Below are 25,805 nucleotides of genomic sequence, written 5' to 3' on the forward strand. Positions count from 1 at the left end.
ATCACAGTTTTAATTTCCATCTGTCTCACTGGAAATGGGAGACAGTGTGAAATTAAAAGGGGTCCCTTTGTCTCGTTTATGTCACCAAGTGTGCCACAGGTTAAATGTGCTGTTTGTGGAGGGCTCAGACAGCCACATCTCCCCTGGGTGTCCACAGGGCACTGCAGCCTCCTGGGCCAGTGGCCATGAGATTTTTATCATCAGGACATGCAGAGGATAATGAGCTGGTCCTCAGTGAAATCAAGCACTCACTTTTCAGAAACAGGAGGGAGGTACAAATGCTTCTCTCCTGACACTGTGAAACTCTGAGGTCAGAAATATCCAGTGGGCCTTTCACTGCCCTGCTGTAGGCAATGGGCCCTTCTACAAATGTGTTTGTTATTAATTCTTTTGAACATTGAATACAGGTTCTTTTCCACTAAAATATTATTTAAATGTCTAATATTACTATTTTATGAATCTGTTGGAATAGTTCTTTACATTTTAGATGCATTAATTTTAGATGCGTGCATCTATTAATTAGTTTTACAGTAATCTAGCAGTCACAAAAATTCACATTTCCCCAATTTGTATGCCCAGAGTGTAAAATCCTTGCAGTTTTCATGCTGTAAGTCCTATGAGTCCTAAAAAATTTTTTTTAAAAAGTGATCTATATTCTTTCATCTTCTTAGAGGCTATTTAAACAAACCCTAACACTTTTATTCCAGTGTCCTTACTACCATTTCCAAATAAATGACAGCCAAGTCATAGTACTGTATAGCTGAAAGCTTGGTTGGTTTTTAAACATAGGTGCTTCAGTCGCTCTGTATACACAAGTGTAACTTAAATGCATTCTATCTTTTTAGATATCTTTATTTACACAAATGAAAATGCTTGACAACTAAGATTAATTGCCTTTCAAAAGAAGAAATGTTTAATGATTAAAAAAATTGTTTTGGAATAATTACCTCAGAATGTGTTTTCTCTTAACTAAGGCAAAATATCATTCAGAAAATAGGAAGAAGCAATAATTTTTATAATCAGAATTTCTGTTCCCTAGATTTAACTAGCTGTATATAAATAGCATGCTTATATCTTCCCAGTGTTTAGATTGATATATCTCTATGTTGAGTCAGATGTGGCTAAAGCTCTCCCTGCTGCTCTCTATTTACAGAACACAAGTCGATTAATTGGGCTATACTTTTACATTTGCACGTGTATTTTATATCTTGCATTAGATAAAAGAAGAATTTTACCTGTATTGAAAATAGTGATTCAGAAAACTGAACTGAAATGATGAGAAAACTGAATGAAAGGCTACAAATAGCCTGGCCTAAAGGGTCAAGGCCTATTTGAGCAGGATGTTATATTGTATTAGATTTTGCTTTAAAGAAAGTGTTAGTGCTATCTCCATGTTTTATATCTTGTGCCATTTTAATTGAAACTAGGAATTCTAAAAGTCAAGAGAACTTTGAATATTTGACAAATTGGACAATTTCCTAGCTGATTCATAACTTTTTTTCTTCTAGGTTCTGCCAGTTTATTTAGGCAGTGTGTTACAGGATTGCTAGAATCAAATATTAACATTCCACAGAGAATTCCCACAGCATGATAATATAGGAGTCTTCAGGGCAGCTGTGATGAAAAATATAACTGTTTTACATTTTTTAGTAGTGCTAAACTAGATCAGCAGTCTAAATCAAAATGTGCTGAAGGGACCAATATAGCAAGGTTCCAAATATTGGCATTCATAAATGCATCATTTTTTCCTTAAGTGTTGGAAATATAAAATATTTTAACTAATTACTTAATATAAGCATAGAACAGGTTGCAAAACAGCCTGGAACAGAAAAAAAATATATTTAATTGCTTCTGACTGAAAAGTAATACATCCACATATATATATATATATATATATATGTATGTCAAACCAAACCCAAATATTTGGATATTAAAATCCAGCATGCAGTTCCCAACATTGTCTTTGTAGCACCTGAACTATAAAATAAGCTTTTCCTGAGTAGCATTGTATGATGTAACTGCTGAAAGAAGCATCTGCTCAACAGCTGCAATTTTTTTTCACTGTGAAATGCTCCAGATTATCTCATCCTTTCTCTTCCACTGATTGTCAGCATCTGAATCTTCATGTTCTAGCATTTGTCAAGGGTGACTCCTAAAAGCCTTGGGCTGTGTTGGAATCTGAATGCATGACATAACCATTACATTTTTCAAATGGAAAAACAGCAAAGATGAAAAAATGTAAGATGGTCCTAAGTTTAATAGACTGTAGGGGAAAATTTTCATGTTGAATTTCATTTTGAAAAATTACATTTATTGTAATGAAGTCCCTGCATATATGGATCAATATGTGGAAATCCTGTATTTTGGTACTCAGTGTGTATTGAGCTACTATGATTGATAACCCCTGGTCATGATACTTTGCTTACATCTGTGTGACTCTAATCTGGTATATATTGTACAGAGGTCTGTGAACAGTCTACTTTAAAGAGCTACAAATGGTTGAGTATGAGCTTCTACATTTCTTAGAGTTAATCTTTGTGTTATAAAAATGAAACAACGAAAGGTCACACCTCCTGTTAGCTGCTGATGTGGGAAGAGGAAATTGTGCATTTCAGAAAAGGACAAAGGACTAAAAAGTGTGGGAAGGTATCTCCATACTCACCTAAATTTGGGTGGTTTTACAGATTGGCAGTACCAAAGTAAGCTTTTCTCCAACATTGCCACTTGGATTTTTTATATAAACAAATCTGTCATCTGTATTTTAGAATTCTGAGTCAGAAGGCCTTGGGAATTAACTCTGCAGCTGCCTGGCACTATGCAGCCAGGATGCACACACAGCAGGGATGCACACACAGCAGTTTTGTACATTTTACCCAGCTGTGCAAATTCAAAATGTGTCCTGAGATAGGTGGTCATAGTACAATGAAATCTCCTGTAGGTGTTAGTGGTTGTGTTAAAACATTTCTCATCCAGAAAATGTGTAAAACTTTTTTAATGGATTAACAGCTTGAGATTCTTTTCCTCATAGAAATGTTCCCTTCTGTACCCAAATTACTATTGTATACTGAATATCTCAGTTTCCTTTATTACAGCTGGAGGAGACATTTGATTCAAGAAGCTCAGCTGTTTATTTTTATGTCATTACTACTTGGCCTTTTCATAGCTGCTTCAGGGAATGAGAGAAGAGGCTGCTGGTGACATCTTCACTATTTCTCTGTATTCTGTGTCTTGGGCTTGCAGCCATCAATGGCATTGATGTCCTTAATGATGGTTTTTTTTCAATTGTTCCAATGGCATTGCTCAAAAAGAGTATTATGAGATTTTCATTTGGCTGATGAACTAGAAGTATTCCACCAGCCAGAGCAATATTGCTATTGCCATTCACATATCCCAAGTAAGTTTTCCAGCTTCTATTTTGATGGAAACTATATAGCCTGTCATATGAAATGGGAAGATTTTGTTATGTAGTCAGAAGGAAATCACTTAAGTTTTAGATAATTGCTAGTTTTACTCATTTGTCATTTTTAGTAATAAAGGGAAGAATTGTAACTCTGAGCCAACCAACTGTGTGAAATTACAGTGCACACAGGCTGATATTTTTCTTTTGTATCATTTAGGTTCCTCTGCAACACTGGAGTTTCTGTATGAATTGCAATATCAATCAGATGAAATTAGATATCAGCTTGAATCTTTGGTTGGTACGGAGCTGGTTGAAAAAGAATGGGATACAGAATCCAGAATTGTAACACTGATCTTTAACGTAGTGTTTGCACCTAGCAAACCAATGAGGTAAGGTCCTGTTCCTTACTACCAAAAGAACATGTAATGAAATCCTATCTGGTCATTCTTACTTATAGAATAATTTCCCTGCATTCCTTTCCTCATTTTGTTTTCACCTCTGAGATCTGTTGGTTTAGATTTTCTCTCTTTCTGCTTTTTAGTATGCTATCTTTGGTGTTAAAACTGACAGTGTTACTTTTTAGTGCCTGTCAGATGGTTCTTTTGAATTACTTCCATAGTCTGTGTGTGCATCGTTTTACTTCTAAGCATTGGAGTATTGACAGACTTCCAGTGAAAATTATTTGTTCTCATAATTCATAAAAGAACATACAAACAAGATGGTCAATCAGTCTTGGAAATCTTTTCCTAGGCAAGCGTGTGTACATATTCTTTGACTGGGTGGGATAGTTGAATTTGAAATTAGTTTCTACTGCACCAGTAACAATGATCAATGATCAGGAAATTATTCTCCTTTTTTATAATTGTGATGTGACAAATTATGTATGTGCTTTGATTTACATAAGAACATCTCCCTTCTTGAAAAAGAAACTGTTGAAGGGAGATCCTTTTGGAGAGAGGGAAGTTGCCCCTTCCTCTGGGTGCAGTCAGATGTGGGTAAGGAGGAGGCTGAAATGAAGCATTTGGGACCTGCAGGCACAAAGTAAATCCAGAGTGTCAACATTACCAGGAGTGTTAGGGAACAGTCACTGCTGAGTATCATGGATTGCATAAAAAGAGTTATCTTTAGGCATGAAAAGAGTTATCTTTAGGAGGCAGGGGGTTACTCTTCATTTGAAGTAGTCCAGAAGATTAATGAAATAAACAAAGAGCAAACCTTTAGGAAGAATGATCCACCCACCTGCTTCAGTGTCATTGTGTCAGAGGGAGGTGAATTTATGAAGCCTTTTGATTTCTACTCTCTCATGTTTATTCTATTATTTTTTAATTTGGTTTGGGTTTTTTATCTTTGTGTACTTGCAACTTAGGCTTCCTGCAGAGGACTCAATGACTGCAATTAATTAGTTTTGTTATCTTCAGAATCTACAGCACCAACTCTCTTAGTCTGAAGGCATCAGAGTCTGGCATTTTCCTTAAGTACATAGACCTTTGTCAGATCTATTGGATTCTACTATGAACTGCTAATATATTCTGGACAAAATTCTCTAACATCACAGTAAATACAGAATAATGAGTAAAATAAATTCAGTGTTTTTCTTTTAAATTTAAAAAAGAGCAAGCAGAGGAAGAATACAATCTCATGGCTGTGCCAGGAATGTTACTTCCATATTATGTTCTTTCTTGTAATTTGCTGTAAATATCTAGCACTATTTAGTCTACATTCCAGTCAAGTTTATCTGATAAATACTATACCATGCAAAATTAGGGATGTATTCCAGTTTAAAGTAATTTGTATTTTCATTTTGCTGCAGTTTACTTCTACACACTCAAAGATATTTTTTTTTGGTATATTAATCAGTCCATGTTTTATAATGTTTTTCTATGTATTGACTGTTGTTATCTGAAATTTTAAGGAGTGAGGCAACTCTTGTAATTCAGTGTACTGCAGGAGGCCTTTGGAAGTTTCCATTGGTGTTCATTGCCACAGAGCCAGAAGTGGATGATGTGATCAACATTGAAGCAGTTGGCCTCAATAAGGAATCCATAGTTGGCTTTAAGCTCACAAGCCAGACAAGGTAAAAACACTTACACTCAAGAATTTATGCAGTTTTCTGAGGGTACAACTCCTACTCAAACACATTGGTTAGAATAAGTTTGGGCAACACACACATAACTGGGATGCAGCTATTTCATTCTTATTTTCAAGAGCTGCATTGTTTAAGTAACAAATGTGATTCTGAAGCTTTGTTGTAGAAAACAGAAGCATTCTATATTTGGCTTGAGAGAAAATCTGTGGAATAGATCCAAATGTTTTTGTTACGATTTTTTTTCCCTAAAAGGCTTTGGAGGATTTTAAAATGTGTAATACAATGTTAAGGAGTGATAATAATTTTGTGCTATAAAGGCTCACTAGTAAAAGTTAAAAAGCTAGTTTTTTTACTCATAGCTTTTATTTCAAGGTACTTTATGCTTACACCAAGTCAAAAACATTCCCTCACCTTGTGCTTTAAAGGATTTTAAATGTGCCATTCTTTTTAAAGTACTCCTATTATATTATGTAAGTGTGCTATGAATTCATCTCTACTTCTACTTGCTAAAATAATGGTGTAATTCTTCAGTATTTTGTTACTCTCCTTTTTTAAAAGTCCTGCATAAACCTCTATTAATATATAATTTTTGCATATTTCAATTATTTTCCCAGAGTTTTGCAATGTTGCAGTAAACTTACCATGTCATTTGTATACAGCAGGATGTTAAAGAATAAATTGTGTGGTAATGATAGATAAGTTTTAAAATATTAAACAGGGAATCTGAATGAATCATAATGTGTACAATCCATGTAGCTCATGGAAGTTTTAAAGTTTCTTTTATTTTCTTTTAAATTAATGATCATTACTATATATCTAGAAAGTGTTCCAGATATGCAGCTTGACACTTTCATTGTGGATACATCCTTTGGTTTCATCCTTATCAGGAAATGTATTTGGTTACAACTGATATTTTTTTAGGCTTATTTCCAAAAGCTGTGTCTCTAAGAGGGACAGTTGTTCCAGGTTTTAGATGTCTGTCAGTGATGTTAATTGAGGACTCTGACAGAGGCTTCTATCACAGTGTTCAAGTTAACAGATTCAGTAGAATGGCTGTTCAGGAACAAAAGCAAAGCAATTGCTCTGGCAGTACTGTAATCTCCTGGTAGGTGTTTGATAGCAGTGAAGATACCTGATGTTCTCCAGAAAGGTGTCATAAAACCTGAGTCATTATAGTTATATGAAGAAAGAGCAGTGATGGAAGATAGATCCTCTTTTGCCCTTAAACAAATTTCAACTTTATTTTATATAGCAAGTGTTTCCCTCACACATTTCAAATGCAAAATGTAATGTTTGCATGTAGTAAAAAAGCTCTGTATTACAAACAGTACCAGGAACTCCACTCATGAGGGTGCCTTGGGAAGAGCACTGCCACCAGGTCAGGGAGGGGATCCTGTTCCTCAGCCTTGTGAGGATCCCCTGGAGTGCTGGGTCCTGTTCTGGGCTCCTCAGGACAGGACAGACATGGAAATCATGGACTGGGTCCAGTGGAGGGTGACAAAGATGATGGAGGGACTGGAGCATCTCAATGAGGACAGGCTGAGGGAGCTGGGCCTGTTCAACCTTGAGATATCTGAGAGGGGCCGTGACCCCTGTCTGTATCTGCAGGGAGGGTCAGGGCATGGGCCAGGCTCTGCTCTGTGATGCTCAGCAATGGGACAGGAGGAACAAACAGAAACTGAGGCACGGAAGTTCCATCTGAACATCAGCAATAATTTCTTTCCAGATAATGACGAAACACTGGAGCAGATTGTCCAGAGAGGCTGTGCAGTCTCTCTCAGCGGAGATATCCAATAATTGGCTGGACACAATCCTGTGCTGGGGGCTCTGGGATGACCCCACTTGGGCAGGGAGGCTGCACCTGGTGACCCCCTGTGATCCCTTCCAACCTGACCCACTCTGTGATTCTGTGAACTGCCCCATAAGTTATACATTGCTTTGTCTCACCTGGGATTTGCTTAGGAGATATTAGTGGTGGAGGTTTTGTATAGAAATAGCACACTCAGCCAACCAACACATAGTATAGTGGACCTGCAGATTAAAAGCAATTACATGAGAAAAACATTATATAATAAGTATAATTTAATGCTTGAATAACTCAAATTATTTAGATTAAAACCAAAACAAATAATCAAACATTGTTTAAAAATTTTGAATAGGATACAAAGCGCCATCCTATTGATCCTCCCTGAAAAAAAAAAGATCAGCCCTTTGGAATTTTCTTGGTAATCAATTAGCAGCACAATCCATAGAGAAGCAGTTCTGTTTCTTTAAGAGAGATGGGGTTTTTTTCTACTTGCCTGTATAGATACTTGATGTCTCCTTTTTTTATGCTGGACATTAGCTCATGGCATTGCTGCCTGGGGAGTAACTGTGGGGGAAACAGGTCTATTTCTGAGTAACCTGCTAGCGAGGGACTCTGCAGATGTGTCTTTTTCTCCTGCTACTGCCAGGAGAGAGGGGTTGCACAGCATCACTGAGAGCACCTCTGCATCTTTTTGAGCTAGCAGGGTGCATAGTGATGCAACAAATAGTATTGGAGAGCCACAGGCCCTAAAAAAGCTCAGGATATTATTAAGAACAGGTTAGAATTCTTATATATATATATATACACATATACATACACACACACCACATTGAACAAGGATCTTCAATGCTCCACAGTAAATCTATGAGATCAATGGATTTAGCTTTCTTTTTCTTTACAGCTAGTGCAACTCAAATGTTGCCTTCCTCCTTAAATTCCACATTCCTCCCCTCCCTCCCCTCCTCCCCAAAAATCCTCAGTGTGTACAGGATATCTCAGAATGAATTAATGATTTTGGAACGATGATCAGTTAAAAATGGGAGGTCATTGCTACGCTCTTCACAATGATCTGCAATGATGAAAGCTCCAGCAGTTCATGAAAATATGTAATGCACCCTTTCAATACATTTAAAGTTCACACAATGAGAAATAGCCCAATATGTGCTCCAGAAAATAATGAAAGATACTGAGAATGCAGCTAAACAGTTTTATGGCATGAAGAAAACAAATGTATTTTTTAAAACTATATGCACCTATGTCAGTTGGAAGAGAGTAGACCAATATTTTACTTTCAGCTTTAAAAATTCCAAAGGGACATGTTGTTGAAGGGTTTTTTGTATTGGCATTAAGCTTGATTAGAGTCAAATCAGCAAATTTCACTTCCTAAATAAGAAAAATCTACCACTTCTTAACATTCATGGATGACCTTTTTCGGGTTTTATCATAAATGCAGGAGTAATTCAACACCAGCTGAAATCATTGGCAGCATTTCCACTGGAGTAATTTGTTTTAGTATAAACCTCTAATGTTTGAGATAATATTAGTGCTTGTTTTAATACCAAATACATTATTGAATGCCAATGGTTTACAGAATGACAGCAGTTTTAACCAAAACGGATAGAATATTATCCTTGGAAATAAAACTCACAGAAATTTATTTGATATCTATCTTAAATTATTGGTCTATTATTTTATGTTGAAATCTGTAACTGAAACATAAAATAAAAACTCTCAAAGTGATACTCTGCTTAAGAAAACTAGCCATTTCTATATTTGGCACACTGAAGATAGCTTAATGTATTTTTAATCAATTAAGTTTGGGATCAGGACATTTGCATTAATACAGAAGTGGGTTTTGGAGCTTATTTACTGCTCTATCTTCCTGTACAGAGTTATTTTGGTGGTTGGACTTATTTCTTCCCATTAAAATACTGACGTCCACCTACAGCAGAATGTTACCTTATGTTTTCCAGGGCAAATACTTCGGTAGCCAGCATGAGATGTGTGGTAGATAGATAGATAGATAGATAGATAGATAGATAGATAGATAGATAGATAGATAGATAGATAGATAGATAGATAGATAGATAGACAGATAGATAGATAGACAGACAGATAGACAGATATTTGTTAACACTATATTCACTTGGAAATCTTTTGTAAACCACACTACATTTGCAGGTTTACTCAAGCTGGGGGATAATTCTCTCCTATTTGTTTTGTCTGCTTTTTTCTTATGCCCAGAGTTTCCTTTCACCAGTTTAGTTCTGCCTTCCCACATTCCTCTTAGTGATTGTTACAATCATGTATGGCTTCCCATATGCAGTAGACTTTTTTCCATCTTTCCATCCTGCCCTGTCACTCCAATCCTGTGTTTATCACAAGCAGGATATTTGTAACATTAAGGGAACTTCTTGGATAAACTCAAACTGCCCCTCTGAAAAACGTGGCACCTGTTGTCACAAAAGCAAACAGCCTCATGTTCTCGGGTTGATGTGATCTCCACAGAGGGACATCTGCAAAATCCAAGGCTCCACCTGATTATGGAAACCGAGCTGGAATAAAGAGGAAGAAAAGACCCAAACTGTTGGGCTGGGGAGATGAAAATAAAGATGAAATTAGGCTTTAAAATGACTACACATGCAGATTTAGTTTTCTTAACCAACTTTTCTTTGGAGATTTTCCTTATTTCCTCTATGTACATCTCCTACTGCATAGAATAAATGTTCAATTAAAAACATTCCTTGGTCACACAAAATTAGTTTTAATTCTGAGGAATTTGTGGGCTACCCATTTTGTTTCTACATCCTCCCTTATTTTGAAGGGAAAACAACAACAAAAAATGTTTACAATTACAATTTTAAGAACCATTTCTATTTTACTCTAATTACTGTGATATTTCATTAGAACTACCGTGAGCCAGGATTAATATGCTGCAAGAAAATGCATTTGTTAAATTCTCAGTTCATTCATCCTCTCCTTCACTCTCTCACACATTGCTGTGTATGTACAGGGCTGGATTCCTCTGCCAGTCTCTTTGCTAGCAGTTCTGCAAAATTCTACCACCAATCTAAATGTGTAATTAGAATACTTCCTCTTAGTACTTCCCACACAGGGACAGCTGCAAAACACAAATGTTGACTGGGCTCCATTTTTTGGAGTCTGAATGGAGACAAGTGGGAAATATTGATGATGTAAACATTCAGCAGACCTTTCACAAAGTTATGATCACTGTTCCTAACAACGCAATCCTTGACATGTCACACATTTAGCCAGGACCTGTATGCAGTCATCAGTCAATCTGCAAACAGCCCCCCTGGGTAGAACAGGGATGAGACAGAAATCAGCTTGTGCAGATAGAACCTCTAACTCCTGCTCTGGTTTTACAGCATGTACATAAAAAAAAAGGCATATTAGGGTTGGTAAAGCATTCTCTGACAGGCATTTCTCATGCAGTGTTTGCTCATATTTTTTGAAAGTCCTTTAATTCTACAGCAGCCTTTCCAAAGAAGGGATAGCCAGAGTTTTAAAGCTTTTCTGATGTTCAGAGTTCAGGATTTAGAGTGGTCAATTAAACCAGAGTTAGTTTGGGTATGAAACATAACCAATTTTTATAAATAATAATGAGTTACTAATTTATTTTTCCATTGAATTTTTTTTTGTTGATAAGAAATTTTCTAAATCATACCAAGTATCACTAATAATTCTATAGAATTTGACAACAGCATACAATTAATATGTTTTAAGGACTTGACTATGTAATAAATGAAATTTCTTGTGTCATCCAACAGATGTTAACTACAAGGTAAAATAAATAAGTTTAGTTATGATTAACTATTGTTTGAACTACTTGAACTATTGTAACATTTTCATATCCCTTATTTCTTGAAGCAGTAACCTACTTTACAGATTATTTTTTATTTGCAAAAAATACCCAAGCATTTGGCCAAAAGGACTACGTGCTGGTATTTTTATGTATGGCTTTTCAAAATCCTGAGTTTTATAAAGGAATACATTTCTACAGGAATGATTTACGGCTTCAGTAGTTTTGGGAAGAGAAACATTAAACCTATTTTGAGCCATAATTTAATAGATATTTTCAGTTTTGATGAGTATTTTATAAGTTTTGGAGTGTGATCTCTACAGGAATATAAATTTTAACATCTTCTTTGGTTGAAGATGTATTGTTGCTGCTATTGTTTTTTAGTTCAATAATTTGAAAATTGTGTAGCATGAGAACATTGATAAGGACAAGGTTAAAGGATTAATTATAAAAATGTCCATGCAAGACAAGACAACCTCTTTTCCAAGTTGTCATTATTTGATTGTCCAATCATTATTTAAATTCAAGTTAGTGTTTACTCTTGTTCATTATTTGAGTAAGGACAGAGTTTATGTTGTCTGATGGCAGTGTCAAACCATTATGAGAGGAGTTAAGGAAAGACAGATGGGAAAACACATTTATTTTCTTTGGTTTATAAGGCTTCTGCCCTTACACTTTCTAATTCATTTGTGCTTGGTTTATATGTGTTTTCAAAACTCTACACATCATTAAGCTTTATAAAGTATGTTCTTATCTGCCACCCTTCTTGAAAAAGTGCAGACTGCCTCACAACTGACCTTCATGGCTGAGAAATGACAAGCCAAACATTCACTCCAGAACTGTTTCACCTGAAGGATTAATCAAAAAGGAGGAATTAAATTTTAATAAGTTTAAAAAACATAATTATTAATTTTTAATTATAAACTAAATATACAGACACAGAAAATGATAATGTCTGAAATTCGGGTGCTATTCTGGGAATTTCATCTCCAGATTTCTCTTTATTATAAAAGATGAGAAAGTTAAAGCAATTTACTTGTGCTTGTGAGGTACCCAGCATTGCAGTTCATCTCCCTAATGTGAACAGCAGTGAAAGCACTGCTTGTTTTGTCTCAGGGGGAATTTTTAGATTTATTTTTAAACAATGCAAGATTTATGAGTGAAAGGTTTCTATTTCTGATTATGTATAATTTTTATTTTTTAATTGCTGGTTTTTGTACCATCTTCATCACAATCCCTGCTGGCCTATCATCTTATGGCTATACATTTAATTTGTCAGGATTTCTATTTTCCTTACTTGGACATAGTTTCTACTCTGAGAAACATCTATAGTTTCTACTCCGAGAAACATTTTGCATCCAGTAGACACCCTGACTCTTTTGTTTAAAACTGACAGGCTTTGGGAACAGGGATGTTTTAGCTGTGATTATATGTGTTCATGCAAGTTCATATGCCTTTATGTATTTTACTCAAAAATTATACCTGCCTGTAGCACCTTGTGATAATGCTGTCAAGAAGCATGCAGATTTTATTTAAAGCTTTTTTTATTTTTTTTTCTTTCCATTTTTAAAATCTGACAAGGGTGATGTAATAACATTATTTTTCTCTGACTTGGTAAATATCTTGTGCATAATTATAGGTGAGTTTTTTAACAGTTTCACTTTAAACTGTCTGATCCCCTTGTCTGGACAAAAACTGTGGCTTTTTCTCCTCTGTGTTTTCTGAATGTTTTGATGTCTCTGAAAAATTCTGAAGCAAGCTACTCTTGCATATCTCCCTGCTAAGAGGCAATTTCTGCAGGAATGAAATCTGTATTTTCTTGTGTCTGCTGTGTAAGCAGCCTGTCCCCTGCCTCATCTCCCCTAGCACTTCATCATCTCATCTGTGGTCCAAGTCGTGCTCTTGGATGTTTACAAAGACACCAAGCACTTACTAGGAGTTCTCACCCCTAACTATTCACTGAAAAACAGATTGAGCAGGGGAGACACTGAAAGTGCTGCCTTGAAATGTTCCTGAAGCTAGTCAATAGAGCAGTGATGCTGGAAATGAAGACTTGTGTCCAGGTCTGTCTTCAGCATGAAAATATTTCTCTCAGGCATTTTTGATGAGTGCTCTGCTCTGCTGCTCAGTCAAGATCTGTCACTTCTTTTTGATCCCATTCCTGCTGTCTGTGTGTAGTAGGTGTGCTCTAGGCATTCTCAGCTGAGCACTTCTTTTGGGAAACAAAGATGTGAAAATTCCAGGCTTTTCTGGCACATGGATGGGAGCTCAGGCCCAGCAGGATTAGTGCTCATGGCCCAGGGCTATAAACTCAGCAGCACAGCTTTAGGCACCACAAAAAGTGGTTGTTAGCATAAGTTTGATGTCAAGACTGGAGGACTGGAAATGTAGTTTCAGACATTCAGTACTTTTGCCCACCTTGCTGTCACCTAAAGGAAAAGCCAGGCTAAACCTGCTGATGCACCCAAGTCCAACAGCACTGCTTAGTATCAGTTCATTGTTTTGGAGGCACCAGAAGCTTTTTGGTTTCTGTTTTCTGCACTCTCACTGTTTGTTTCTATAAACTGGCAGTGTGACCTTTTTTTCAGGAGAGCATTTTGAATATAGAGCAACCTTTCATGAGAACAGATTCCAAGAGAGGGTTATTTTTAAACAAAATGACAGAGGCCCAGCGTGCCACCCACAGGATAGTGCTTGCCCAGGAAATGTGGAACATTTCCGCAGAGATATGACTTGCCATAAAATATTAAATTTCATTCCTTTGTGGGTATTTTCTTTGAAAAGTGTTATTTCTGGTGTGACAGTCCATGAATAAACAGATTTCAACAGCTTTTCTTTGAGATACTGTTAGCTTTCCATTCTTCAGGTTTTATCAATACAGGAAAATGTATTCCCTCTAAGCATGCACAAGACTTGCCCTGCTGTGCAGTGCCAGGCTGTTGTGGATTAATTTTTGACCATCCCATTGTATTTCTACTTTCAATTTCCTGTGTTCTCCTTCTGTTCAGAGAGTGATAGAGTTGTCCTCAGCAACACACATAAAGACTAAAAGGAGAATGCCTCACCAGAAAATACAAAAATGTACATTCTTTTCATGCTGAGAATGTTTATGGCAAGGAGTCCCTGAGGAATTGTGATGGACAGGCTTTAGTTTGGGATTGGCCTAGGATTGTTTTATAGTGCTCAGCCACTGTCTTCACCAGGACTAGAGGTTTTCTTTGGGTCCAAGAGCACTGCTGTGAACAAAGGCATTAGACAAGATCTGCAGTACCTGTGACAGAAATTCTTTGAGATAAGAGATTCACAGTATTATCAATACAGGAACTTAATTATGATACTGTAAAAATCTTAAAATGTTCAGTCTATGGCATATGAAAAATGTGAAAACAGCGATAAAAAATTATTATTTTTCATATCTTCATTTCAAGGCTTTCAGAACTCCCTCCTAATCTAGTAACAGTGCCAGAATGCAAATTCAGTTCTAGTCATAAACCTTAATAAAATGGGTAGCTTGTCAGTTTTATTTGATTAGACATTGGAAAAGGGGGTACTTTTAATAGGAAAAATGGATTTTTACTCTGATATGGAATTTACTTCTATCACTATTATGATATTTTTGCAAGTCAAATGATTCTTTTTTTTTCTAGTGGAAAATGCTATCCTTCTGCCATAGTTAATATAATATTTATAATAGCATGTAAATGTGTTTGAAATACCAGTATGCAGGTCCCTGTGTATAAATAAAGAACCACTACAAACTAATTACTCTGTAAGTAAGAATGCTGTTAATATTCCATATTCATTCCATGCCATGTTTCCTGAGTCATGCCACATGGTGGCCCAAGTGTTAGATTGCAGATAAATTCTGTGAAGATGCTGTAAAAGGCACAACAGTCTCCTGTGCTTTTCTGCAGGTACCCGGAGCCATTCACTGCACACTTCCTGGCAGGCAGTGATCCTGATTTCCTTGTGATGCCACAAGCTGGAGAACTTCTCCCAGAAGGCACTGTGGGAACCCATATAACAGTGGGATACAAGCCAAGGATGTATGGCAGGAAGCACACGGCAACCCTGGTCATTGAGGTAAGCCTTCCCCAGGGCAGCCACAAATCCTCCTTCAGGAGTGCCAGCAGGAAGAGAAATCCTGCACCAAGGAGCAGCACTGGAACACACCCAGTGCATGTGCTGGGATGGCTTTGCTACTCCTCACAATGGACAAGAATAAAACTGGTTTTGGAGAATTTACTGATGAAACTGGAAAAATGTACTGTATTTTACACTTTATTATAATTTCTGCATTATCCTTTTGCCATCAGCACCAGAGGCAGGTACTTGATCTTGATACGTTCGCCCCAGCTCCATGGACAACATGATTTTCACAGAGAAATCAATATAATCCTGTTAGGAACTGGTGGAGAACATTAAAGTAATTGAATATGTGAAGCCTAAGTTATTGATTTTAATTGTATTATACATCTTATATGATCATAGGCTCCAAGAAGGCAAGTGCCCAACTGTGGAGGAGAGAATTTCAGAGCACAAAGCCAGGAGTAGCTCTTTTGAAGCAAGATGCAAAATAAACAAAAATTATTTGCAACCAAATAGCCTGTGTAAGCGTGAAGGTCAGGAAACATTTGAAGACATGTATTCCTTCAACAGTTAAAATGCTCTCAGAAACCAATTTTCAAGTTTTAAGTTATTCTTTAGAAGGAATCTGTTGAAAACACACAGCAGGGGCAAAACCCCACATTCTCTATAAATCATGGTTTGTACTTTCACTCTATTCACTGCATGCTGGTAGTGTTTTCAGACTACTATATTAGAAGTGAAACAGCAATATTGATTTAAAAAATAAGATGGTCAGAACAAAGTTGATAAAAAGATGCATGGCAAGTCACCATAGTGTTTTATCTCTAGAAGTGACAACTTGTATAACAGTGAATAAGAAATTCAAATCCTGGGAAAAACAAGGTCCTTCAACCCCTCCTACTTGTTTTCTTTTACTGTATTAGATGTCTGATTAATGCAATCTCTTTACAAAAACAGCAATGATGCTTATCACTCTTCCATTTGAAAAATAAGATAGCTTACTGAATATATTTTGTCCTATTTTGTGTTTAAAAAGCAGTGTATGACACAGCTACAGAGCTCAGACACTTGAAGTTTGGAGCTGAACTGCTGTTTTTAGGCACGGCACATACAAATGCAGTACCTATGCTTGTCCTTGGCTCAGCTTTCATCACTAACAAGGAGATTTTACCATAAATCTGTCTGGAATGGGACAAACACAATGATCAAAGGCTATTATTAGCTCTTCAGGAACTCAGGCAGTAATTCAGAATTTCCTTTTAGGAATTTATCAGTATAGATGGCCTGTGTCTAATTGGATTTTTAAGCTACATGCACTCACACCTCAGTCTGTGGTTATGATCTAGGCAGACAGCTCTTCCTCATCTCCACCTTTGGTACCGTGTGTGGCTGCAGTAAGTCAGTCATTCATACACATTACATATATATATATATCTATATATATATATATCAGATCACATCTTGTTGTATCTATTCCTGGATATTTAAAAATGCATCAAGGATTCTTGATTCTCACAAGCACATTCTGGACCAGTATAACTCCATCACAGTTTGTTAGAGATATTTCTAACATTCTCACTCAAATTGCAGAATTAAGTGGTTTCAGTAATGTTTTGATGAGGCTTGTGTTCTCTTTGCTCTTTTTGGTAGCCCTTTTCTGTACTCCAGACTTCCCCCTTTGTGCTCCGCACAAGCTTTAATTCCTGCAGTTCTGGTGGAAGGCAGAGCATCTGTGGCTGTGTGTGATTCAGCTGCTGTGCTCTCAGCACTGACCTGATGTAAGATTTGATGAGATGTTCAGAATACCTGATACTCATTTCTGCCTTTTGTGTTTGTTGAAATCATTTCCATTAATAAACTGAGGGAGAGAGGCTTAGTAAGATATATGAAATAAAAGCTGTATTAAATCATTCTTATTTGGGGAATAACAGTGGAGGTGGTGAAATGCAATTAGTGTTTGACCTAACACTGAAGAACCTTTCTTGCATGTATCCTCTCTAGCCAATATATTGGCTGAGGCTCTGGGCTATTTTTAGAAATGTTGAAGAAGCTTTTCTTTTGCAGTGCCTCTCTTCTGCTGTGCTGTAATAAAGGATTACAGTGCTCTTGCTTTAAAATGTCTTTTGCATTTTCAAAGGGTAAACTCATACTCCTAACACACTAACTATTTTTATTATTAAATTCTTTGAGTATCAGATTTGTAATTTTTGTGTATTTCAATGAACAGTGATAATTAAGCTGTAAAGTAGCAGAGATAGCAGTGTAAGTTCTTTTGTTTATGTTCATCATTACAATTGTGTTGTAAAGGAAAATTTGAGGTTGGGATTAAGGAGGAAGATCCTACAGTCATCTTTTTCTCATTTGCTTTTAAATTTTAAAACCAAATATTGTATGTACAATTTTTTTTGTTTTATTATCCTGCTGAGAACCCAATGCTGAGAAGCTAATTAGCATTAACATATATGTAACAGTCTGTCTCTACCAGAACTTAGTGTGTACATTTTACTAACTGAATACTTATATATATGTATAATTGAAATAATGTTGACTAGTTTATATTTCTGCACACAAATCAAGTACTTCGTGGGATATGGTATGAATTCTTTGAGAATTCAATGAATTCTTTAATATTCATGAATACTTACAGTAGATTTTATTAATGGCAGGAAACCTTAATTACTTTGCTGAAGCAGTTAAAGCTCTTTAACCATCATTAAAACTTCTGTTCTCAGTCAACTACATCTCAAAACAATTGAAGTTAGATAATTATTTAAATAGCTGCTAGGAATCTTAATTTTGCAGAAGTGACATAGAAAATTACTTTAAAATTTTATGTAGATCAAAGAATGAACTATTACAAAAAGGCGGTAAGGAAAATAATCATGCTTGTTTCTTTGAAAAAGCTTGTAGCTTTGAATGAGGACATCACAATTTAATTGAGCTACAGGTAAGAAACAGTGAAACTGTGCCTGAACAGCATTTTTAAATAGCTATTTTTCCATAATCAAACTTCTAAATTTAGAATTGCCTTTATCCCTAATGCTAAATAAGTGAAGAGAGCACACTAGCACACTACTTGGATGAGCTGTAAAATGCTGTGAGTCCAGAAGGGGCTTCCTGAGCCCCAGTGACATCCCAGAGCTGTGGTGTGCCAGTCAGGCTGAACAGAGAACTGACAGAGCTGAGGGATGTCAAGGTGCAGCTGGGGCTGGAATCACAGCCAGGCACAAGGTGGAGCAGCCAGGAGGATGGGAATCCTTGGCAAATGTTCCTGTGGGCTTGCAGTTAATTTCCTTTCACTGTGCTGAATTCAGCTGGAGACCAGAGCAATTGCTTTGTAATTCATGTGTGAGACTTCTGAGATATTCTAAAGCAGAAGGCACACACAATAAGTCTTAAATGATAAAATAGGTGTCAGAGTGAACCAGATTGCAGGTAACATTATCAAGCCCTCCAGAAGTCAGGCTTGTGCACCTTTATTACTGAATAATCACTAACTTAGCCTATGGAAGATAGCATATCAAAACCATTTGTCATGCTGTTCTGCAAATAAATGATGCAGTGTGCCAGCCACAGTACCCAGGTGTGGCTTCTCTAAACTTGTCTATGCAAACTTGCATATCTTAACAGCAAACAGTACTGTTACATATTCAGCAGCTTGCTGAAACTGCCTTGTTCCTGGTGGATTTCATAATTACCATAGTTCAATGTTATTTTAAATTTTATCTCTTGAAAAGAATGAGCAAGGAAAAATGTAACTAACTTACTAGAATAATTGAAGTAGTTTCCCATTAAATAAGATACATATTGGTGCTGGCTTGAGTTGTAGGATTAGAAACTGCAGGATCAGTACTCAACATTTTTGATTCACAAGCACGAGGAAAGGTTACTTTGCTTATTAAGACTTACAGTTCTGATAATGGAAAAAGGTGATAATAATGTGGGAACCATTGCTGAAAAGGGTACTGAGAACACTGTCAGTTCTGGAGGATTTTGATTATATAATGTCTGAGCAATGTTGTGAAACACCTAATATTTGAAGTACAGAAACCAATTACATAAATTTTAGTTGTATCTGGAAGTATTCTTTAAGCTAAGAAAATTTTTCTTATGCATCTTCTTTATTAGAAATTGATCAGAGCCTGGATGGGCATTTGTCTGCTTGTGGGAGGTGGTTTTTATTGCTTTGGGGTTTTTTCCCCTTCCTTCCTTCACTTATCAAGCTACCATTGTCTTGATCCATGAATTTTCTTGCCTTTGCTCTTCTCTTACAAAGTTCACATAAAGGTTTGCTTTAATTTCATTCTGTATACACTGATGGTAATTGGTCTTTTTGTTTGTTTGTTTGTTTGTATAACAAAATCTTGCAGTATAAATCAATGGCTGGGAAATATTTGATGCAATACCTGTAATTTCTTCTGGTTTTACTTTTTAAGAAGGCTTGTGAATTGTATTTAGAGTTTTTTGAGTTAACAGTATTTGGAAGCTAGCTGGAATACAGTATTTCTTGAAATTCCCGATCCTTGCTCCCAATCCACTTTCCTAACAGATTGCTTTGGCAATTATTTACCACGTACTTCAATAGCACTTCCAGCCTACAGTGAACACCCATGGATAATCTGTGTTTTGCAAATTATTCCTATGAATCATGATCCATCAATAAAAATGGGTTGGATACCAAACAAATAGACTTTAATATAAATTTTTTGGTGACTATCACCAGTATTGGCTGAATAATTTGCTTCATGAACATTACTCAGTCAGCCATCAAGATGATTGAATGACTTACTTGAATAACTTACATTATGTAATAAGAAGTGGCAGTTTATGTCTCATTTTTAATTGTTAAAAACATTTTTCAGAGAGATTTAGCTCAGTACATGGCCATTACTCCAGTCAGGTGAGCCAAATTGTTATTCTCTTCACATTCTGATTCAGGAATACTGAGGTTTTGAAAAAAGAAAGTCATTCATTTCAACAAGAAATCCTCCCTCAGATTGTCAAGGACATTCAGAATATGCTCTGGTCTTTCTTCTTAAATAGTGTGTGAAATAGGCCTAGATCTGCATCACAGGGAGCCTGGATTCTTACCTACCTATGTTTATATCAGATATATCTTCTTAACAGAGATTCTCTTTTGTAGTTCTGTTCTAGTCATAGTACAGATTGCAGCGGATTTGATAATTTCATCTTTAGACTTTGTTACTACCGGAGCTAGTATTGGAATTATTCCAAATTTGATACAATAAACTGCATTGCCTTAAAAATAGGAAGAAGTGTTCCTCTGATTTGGGAAATTTTGGCCTGCTTTTGAGGCAAGTAAATGCTGCTTGTAAATCAAATATTCCATCATAATTCTATGGTCATATGAGGGTGGCCTTTGAAAGTCTCTCTTCTTCCTCTCCACCATTCCAGGGAAGTCTGAAACTGTGATGATCTGTGCTTTACTTTGCTGGTCTGACCTGGAAACCCAAAGCAGTAGCTTTGAGGCACTTGCATGAATTTTGAAGATAGACTTGCTCTTGCTGCAGTTTTCATATTGGTTAGAATAATTACTGAAGTTAAGCTTTACAGACTTATCCCCAAAAAAATTACTTACAGCTTGAGCAACTAATATTGTGCTCTTGCAAATTAAGTATTGTAGTAAAATAGACATTTGTGGTTTGTCATGGTTTGACACTGGCACAATGCCAGTGCCTCATGAAAATATACTTCTTTGGTGTTTGCTGTGAGATGTGACTAGGAAATAAGCAAAGCAGGCTTCTACTTTAGAAAAAAAAAGTTTATTAACTAAACTAAAAAAGGAAAAAAACTACACACACACACACACACGCACACACACACCTGGAAAATGAAAACTCCACAAAAAGCATTTCCTCCTCCCCCCACCACATTTCCAATACATCTTCCAAATTTCAACTTCTCCATCACCCTGTAAATACTCAATTCTAGTCCATCAAGAGGAGAGTCTTTCTTGGGGCCATGTGACCTCTTCCCTGCATGCCCAGCGCCTCATCACTGGACATGAATACTTAGGTTATCTTTAAGGGTGCTTTACCAGTCCAAAAAGCACAGTTTTCTCTCTCCGGGACCTCTTTCCCCCATACTTGTCTACCCCCTAAACAAAACAAACCCTCTCAGTTAGCCCCCCCCTGCATGCAGCCTGTGTCGCGAGGAAGCAGGCATGCTGTCCAAAAGTCCAGCAACCAGCTACTCCATAGATTTTCCCCTGTTGAAGAGAAACGGGCAGGAGGACTGCTTCTTTACTAGCCAAAAATCAAAAAAAAGTGTGCTTTTCTAACCCCTATGTTCTCAAAACTCAATAGCCAAGCCTAGTGTCTTAAAATTAAACACTATTAGCCTTAACCACTCCTCCAACTACTAAACTCACGACAGGTTGCCTAAAGGTTACTGCAAAATACTTAAATCTAGGTTGCCTTGAAAATTACTGATTTCTGGGTGGTTCTAATGGTAAACAAAGAACCCCAAGTTATGCTGACAATTACAGTAACTTTTCCATATGTGTGACACTTGTTTTCCTTTAGCAGAAAATGCTGAGCTTACCTTACACAACATTAGTTTTTTTTACTTAATGTGTACGTAAATTTTTTCTCAATGATTGTTTCCATTAGTGTTGGATGATGGCACATGATTTACAATGGGTAAACTACCATAGTTCAAGATGAGATATTAGGGTGGAGTTGCAATGTCTCCTACTGCAGAACACCTGACACAGCAACAGAATAGGCAGGTTTTTCCAACAAGTCAAGCCATAACCCTTTTTTTTCCACTGGACACACAATCCAGGATATTTCTGTGGCAAACAGGAAATTACATAAGGTTATTACTCTCCAGAAGTCCGTTTGATGCTTATCGTCAGTTTGATGCTGACGATAAGTGAAGTTGAGAGATGGAATAGCCCACCATTTTTGTTTAAATCACACTATTACTAATACTACAGACAATCAAGTCACAAAATGTGTGGATTTAATGAACAAAAATATTTTTTTAGTAACTTGCTACTAGGTTTAAATCACTGGCTGAAACACCAGATCTTTTCTCCGACCTTGAAATAATCCATGAGACTTTCACACAGTGAGTATGACACTGAGGTCAAATTACGTTTATACTAAATTGTTCATCTGCTTTATTAAAGAAAGAGAAAATATTTAATTTTGTACTGAAGTTAATGAATGAATGAGTTCATTTTGGAAAGCCACTTCTCTTAAATGACAGCTTTACCTTTGGACATGAAGCTGGTTCATGTCACACCTGGTTTTGCTGGCTGCTGCCTTTACAAACAGTAGAGTTACTAGTTCATTTCACGGTATTATATAAGGTTGAGAATAAAGAAGAGTTAATCTGCCTGTTTTACACAGAATAATATTCCATTTCAATTTAAATTTTGCTTTTAGTAGGATAGTAATAAAAATTTTGAAAAACTAAGCATACATGGTAAAATATCTACTGAGTTCTCATTTACTGATCTTACTGGAATAAGGCAAGACATTCAGCAGACAGCATGTAAAATCAGTACTGCCGATTTTCAAGAAGAGGTTTCTTTAAAAATACACAGCAAAAAAACCCTCAGTTATTATTTCAACATTGGTGCAGAAAAGTATAGTTCAGTAGCCAAAGTGCTGGTTAAAAGTACAATTAGAGATTCATGTGATGATGGCATTTAGGGGCTGTAAGTGTATGCAGTATATCTGTGAAATAATATAAATGCTCTATAAGTGCACAGCAGAGAACAAAGCCTGAGCCAAAGAGTTTATGGTTTAATGTTCTGAAACTTCTTTTTGTTGAATATCTGTATTATAAATTCAAAACTGCTTGCAATGATACTCCTTAAATATAAATTATCACTGAACAGGGTAGCAATTAGAATGGTAAGAAGAAGCATATGAAAGATAACAAAGATAAACATAATAGATTAAAACTTTTTCAGTGGCAAGTATAAAACTGATGTAACAAAACTTAGTAAAGTCAGGAAAAAATTTATCATTTTTTTTTCCCTCTTCTGAATGTTGCTATAAATATGGGATGCCTCCACAGAAGGTTGGAGGTGGAGAAGGTTCACTGCTCATCTCTGTGGCTTTTGTAGTGCTTTACCTAGACCATAATTAAATGACAAAATGCAATGAATAACAGGCAAATATACACCCTGTGCTTTGGAGATCATTGATAGCATTTATGGTGTGTGAAAATTGGTCACCATTTCTGTGGGTATTGTGGCACCTCTCTAGAGGCCAGATCTGCCTGGGATACTGCCACGCCCAGCAGCAGAGCAGGAACACAAAGCTCACACTGGAATGAATAAATTGGTCACAAATCCAGCCATGTGGGAAGCTGGACTGCCAGCTGAGAAAAAGACTCATGAGCTTTGAGGGTTGACTGTAGCACTGTTTTCCTGAGCAATTTGAGAGCATATCAGCCTTTCTGACCTTTTGTTTCCTTAGATGAAGAATGACACTGTTAGGTCTAATGTTTCTATCTACAATGGATTGTTCTAAGGATTAAGTTTTAAATGGATGATGAATTCCACGAAGTACAACTCCTCCTGTAATGATAAAACTGGAAGCAGCAGAGAAAGGTGACCCTCTGAGCTGTGCCCTTGTAATTCAACACAGCAGGACAGCACCACAAACCTGCTCTGGAACCACAGCCAGCACAGCTGTGTGATTGCACTGCTGTGTCTTGGGAAAGGCAGACCTTGGGAATTTGGAAATAACACTCATTTCATGTGACTTCCCTGCTCTGAGACTGCAAAGTCAGAGTCTGCTTTGTTCTGTGCACTATGTTCATGCTCTGTGTTCTGTATAAAAGCCAAATTTCACTTGTATGAATATATTTTCATAGCCTTAAAATGCCATGTTTTTACTCAGTCTTCCTCTATCGGCTTTATCTCAGAAGGAGAAAGAAAAGCCCCAGATATAAAACCTGAGATTTTAAGTCACTAGTGTGAGGGAATTGATGACACCATGCCTAAAGTGGGCATGCATTGCTTTGTCCTTTTGCACAGTACAAAGCTGGGCATAATGACAAATCACTTGAAATCTTGTAATATCTTTTGGGTTTGTTATATTTCTGTTGTTAGTTTGTAGGTTTGAGGGGTTTTTAAAAGAAAAGTAGAACAGAAAACTTAAACCCAGGCATATACCTTTTTCCATATGTAATGACAGGAAAGTGCTAGAGACTTGGAATAAAGACCTGCTTTCAAAAATTAAAATGATATGTTATGAAAGCAAAGTATTGGAAGATCTGCAAAAATTACACAAGTTTTTAACAACCAAATTTCTGTTTCAGGACACAAATGAAGCATGGGAGGTAGACAGCACTATACCCTAATATTCATAGAAATAAAAGTCCTTAAGCATGGGTAGATGGGCTGTGTAGTAAGAATAAGGACCATGTACTCAGGAAGAATCAAGTATTCAAGCATTACAAGACATGACATGGAAACATATGTTCCATTCCTAGAGACCAGTTATAAACAGAGAGCAAATGAAGAGTGTCATTTTCAATCCACATAAATATGCCTCAAACTAGAAATTCCAACATGAAGCATCAACTCTCTTGTGCATGCTCTGAATCCTTTTGTCTCAGTTTTGTTCATTGTTTTAATGTGAAAATCCCACCATTTGATATTACCATTGTTACAGATAGCAGAGCTGAAAGTGAACCCTGCTGTACAAACTTGAGGCATTCATGTTGTAGTAAGGAACAGTCACCTTTGAAAAACATACAGAGCTCTTTGAAAAACATACAGACTTCTGGGATTTTTAAATAAAAAAGGAATTTTAGATCAGCCAGAGAAGGTAAATTTCTCATCTTTGTTATGCCTGGTCCTGGAAAAAGCTGAACCTGATTTCAGTTCTTTGTTCCATGACTACAATTCTCATTCTGTGTTATTCCAGTGCATTACATGGAAAAATACAAATATCTTTTGAAATCAATGTTTCATGTAAAATCACTGATGAATTTACAAGTATTTGATCATTGATTTCTTTTTCCTGTTCATTATTTTCAGACACAATCAATGCAGTGGACATATATAATCAATGGACTTCCTCCACAGACTGAGCCACCTGCAGTGGCAGCAAAAGTGGTTTGCACCAGCAGCTACAGAGGATCATTCACAGTCCGACAGCGCAACTTTGTACGTGAAAATCTGAAACTTACAACCACTGGAGCATCCTCACCTATCAAAGGAGCACCTTTGGTCCTTAGGAATAGACAGGAAAAGTTATAATCTGTTTGTTTTTGGTGAGAGAACAAATAAATTCTGCAGATAAAAAGAACATATGGTTTGTTAATTTTTTTTTAAACAGATATGGTATTCATTGATTGTATGTTCTATATGGAAGATTCAGAGCACTTGAGCCCTAGTAATATTCTTGGTTTTCTGTAAGGGATTTTGGATGCCTAACAATTTATTTATGTCATGCAGATATCAGCAAGTTCAGAGAAAAAGCTTTATGTTTAAAAAATTATATCTGAAGATTGGGTAACTCAAACTAATGCTTTGCTTTCTGAAGGATGTTGGTTTAATAAGACTGTAATATGAAGTTTCAGTGAACATTCTTTGTGATGTTCAGCA

The 25,805-nt window shown here is 36.5% G+C and overlaps 1 protein-coding gene across 1 annotated transcript in view; it reads left to right on the forward strand.

Moving 5' to 3' along the window:
* Positions 1–25,488, forward strand: part of CFAP47 (cilia and flagella associated protein 47) — a 260,858-nt gene extending 235,370 nt beyond the window's left edge. The window contains 4 exon segments of the mRNA XM_030954886.1: positions 3,618–3,789; positions 5,313–5,474; positions 15,031–15,199; positions 25,236–25,488. Of these exon segments, the coding sequence (XP_030810746.1) occupies positions 3,618–3,789; positions 5,313–5,474; positions 15,031–15,199; positions 25,236–25,457 (725 nt within the window). The 3' untranslated portion in view covers positions 25,458–25,488.
* Positions 25,489–25,805: the final 317 nt, after the last annotated feature.

The sequence above is a fragment of the Camarhynchus parvulus genome, chromosome 1, assembly GCF_901933205.1.
Source record: "Camarhynchus parvulus chromosome 1, STF_HiC, whole genome shotgun sequence".
Lineage (NCBI taxonomy): Eukaryota > Metazoa > Chordata > Aves > Passeriformes > Thraupidae > Camarhynchus > Camarhynchus parvulus.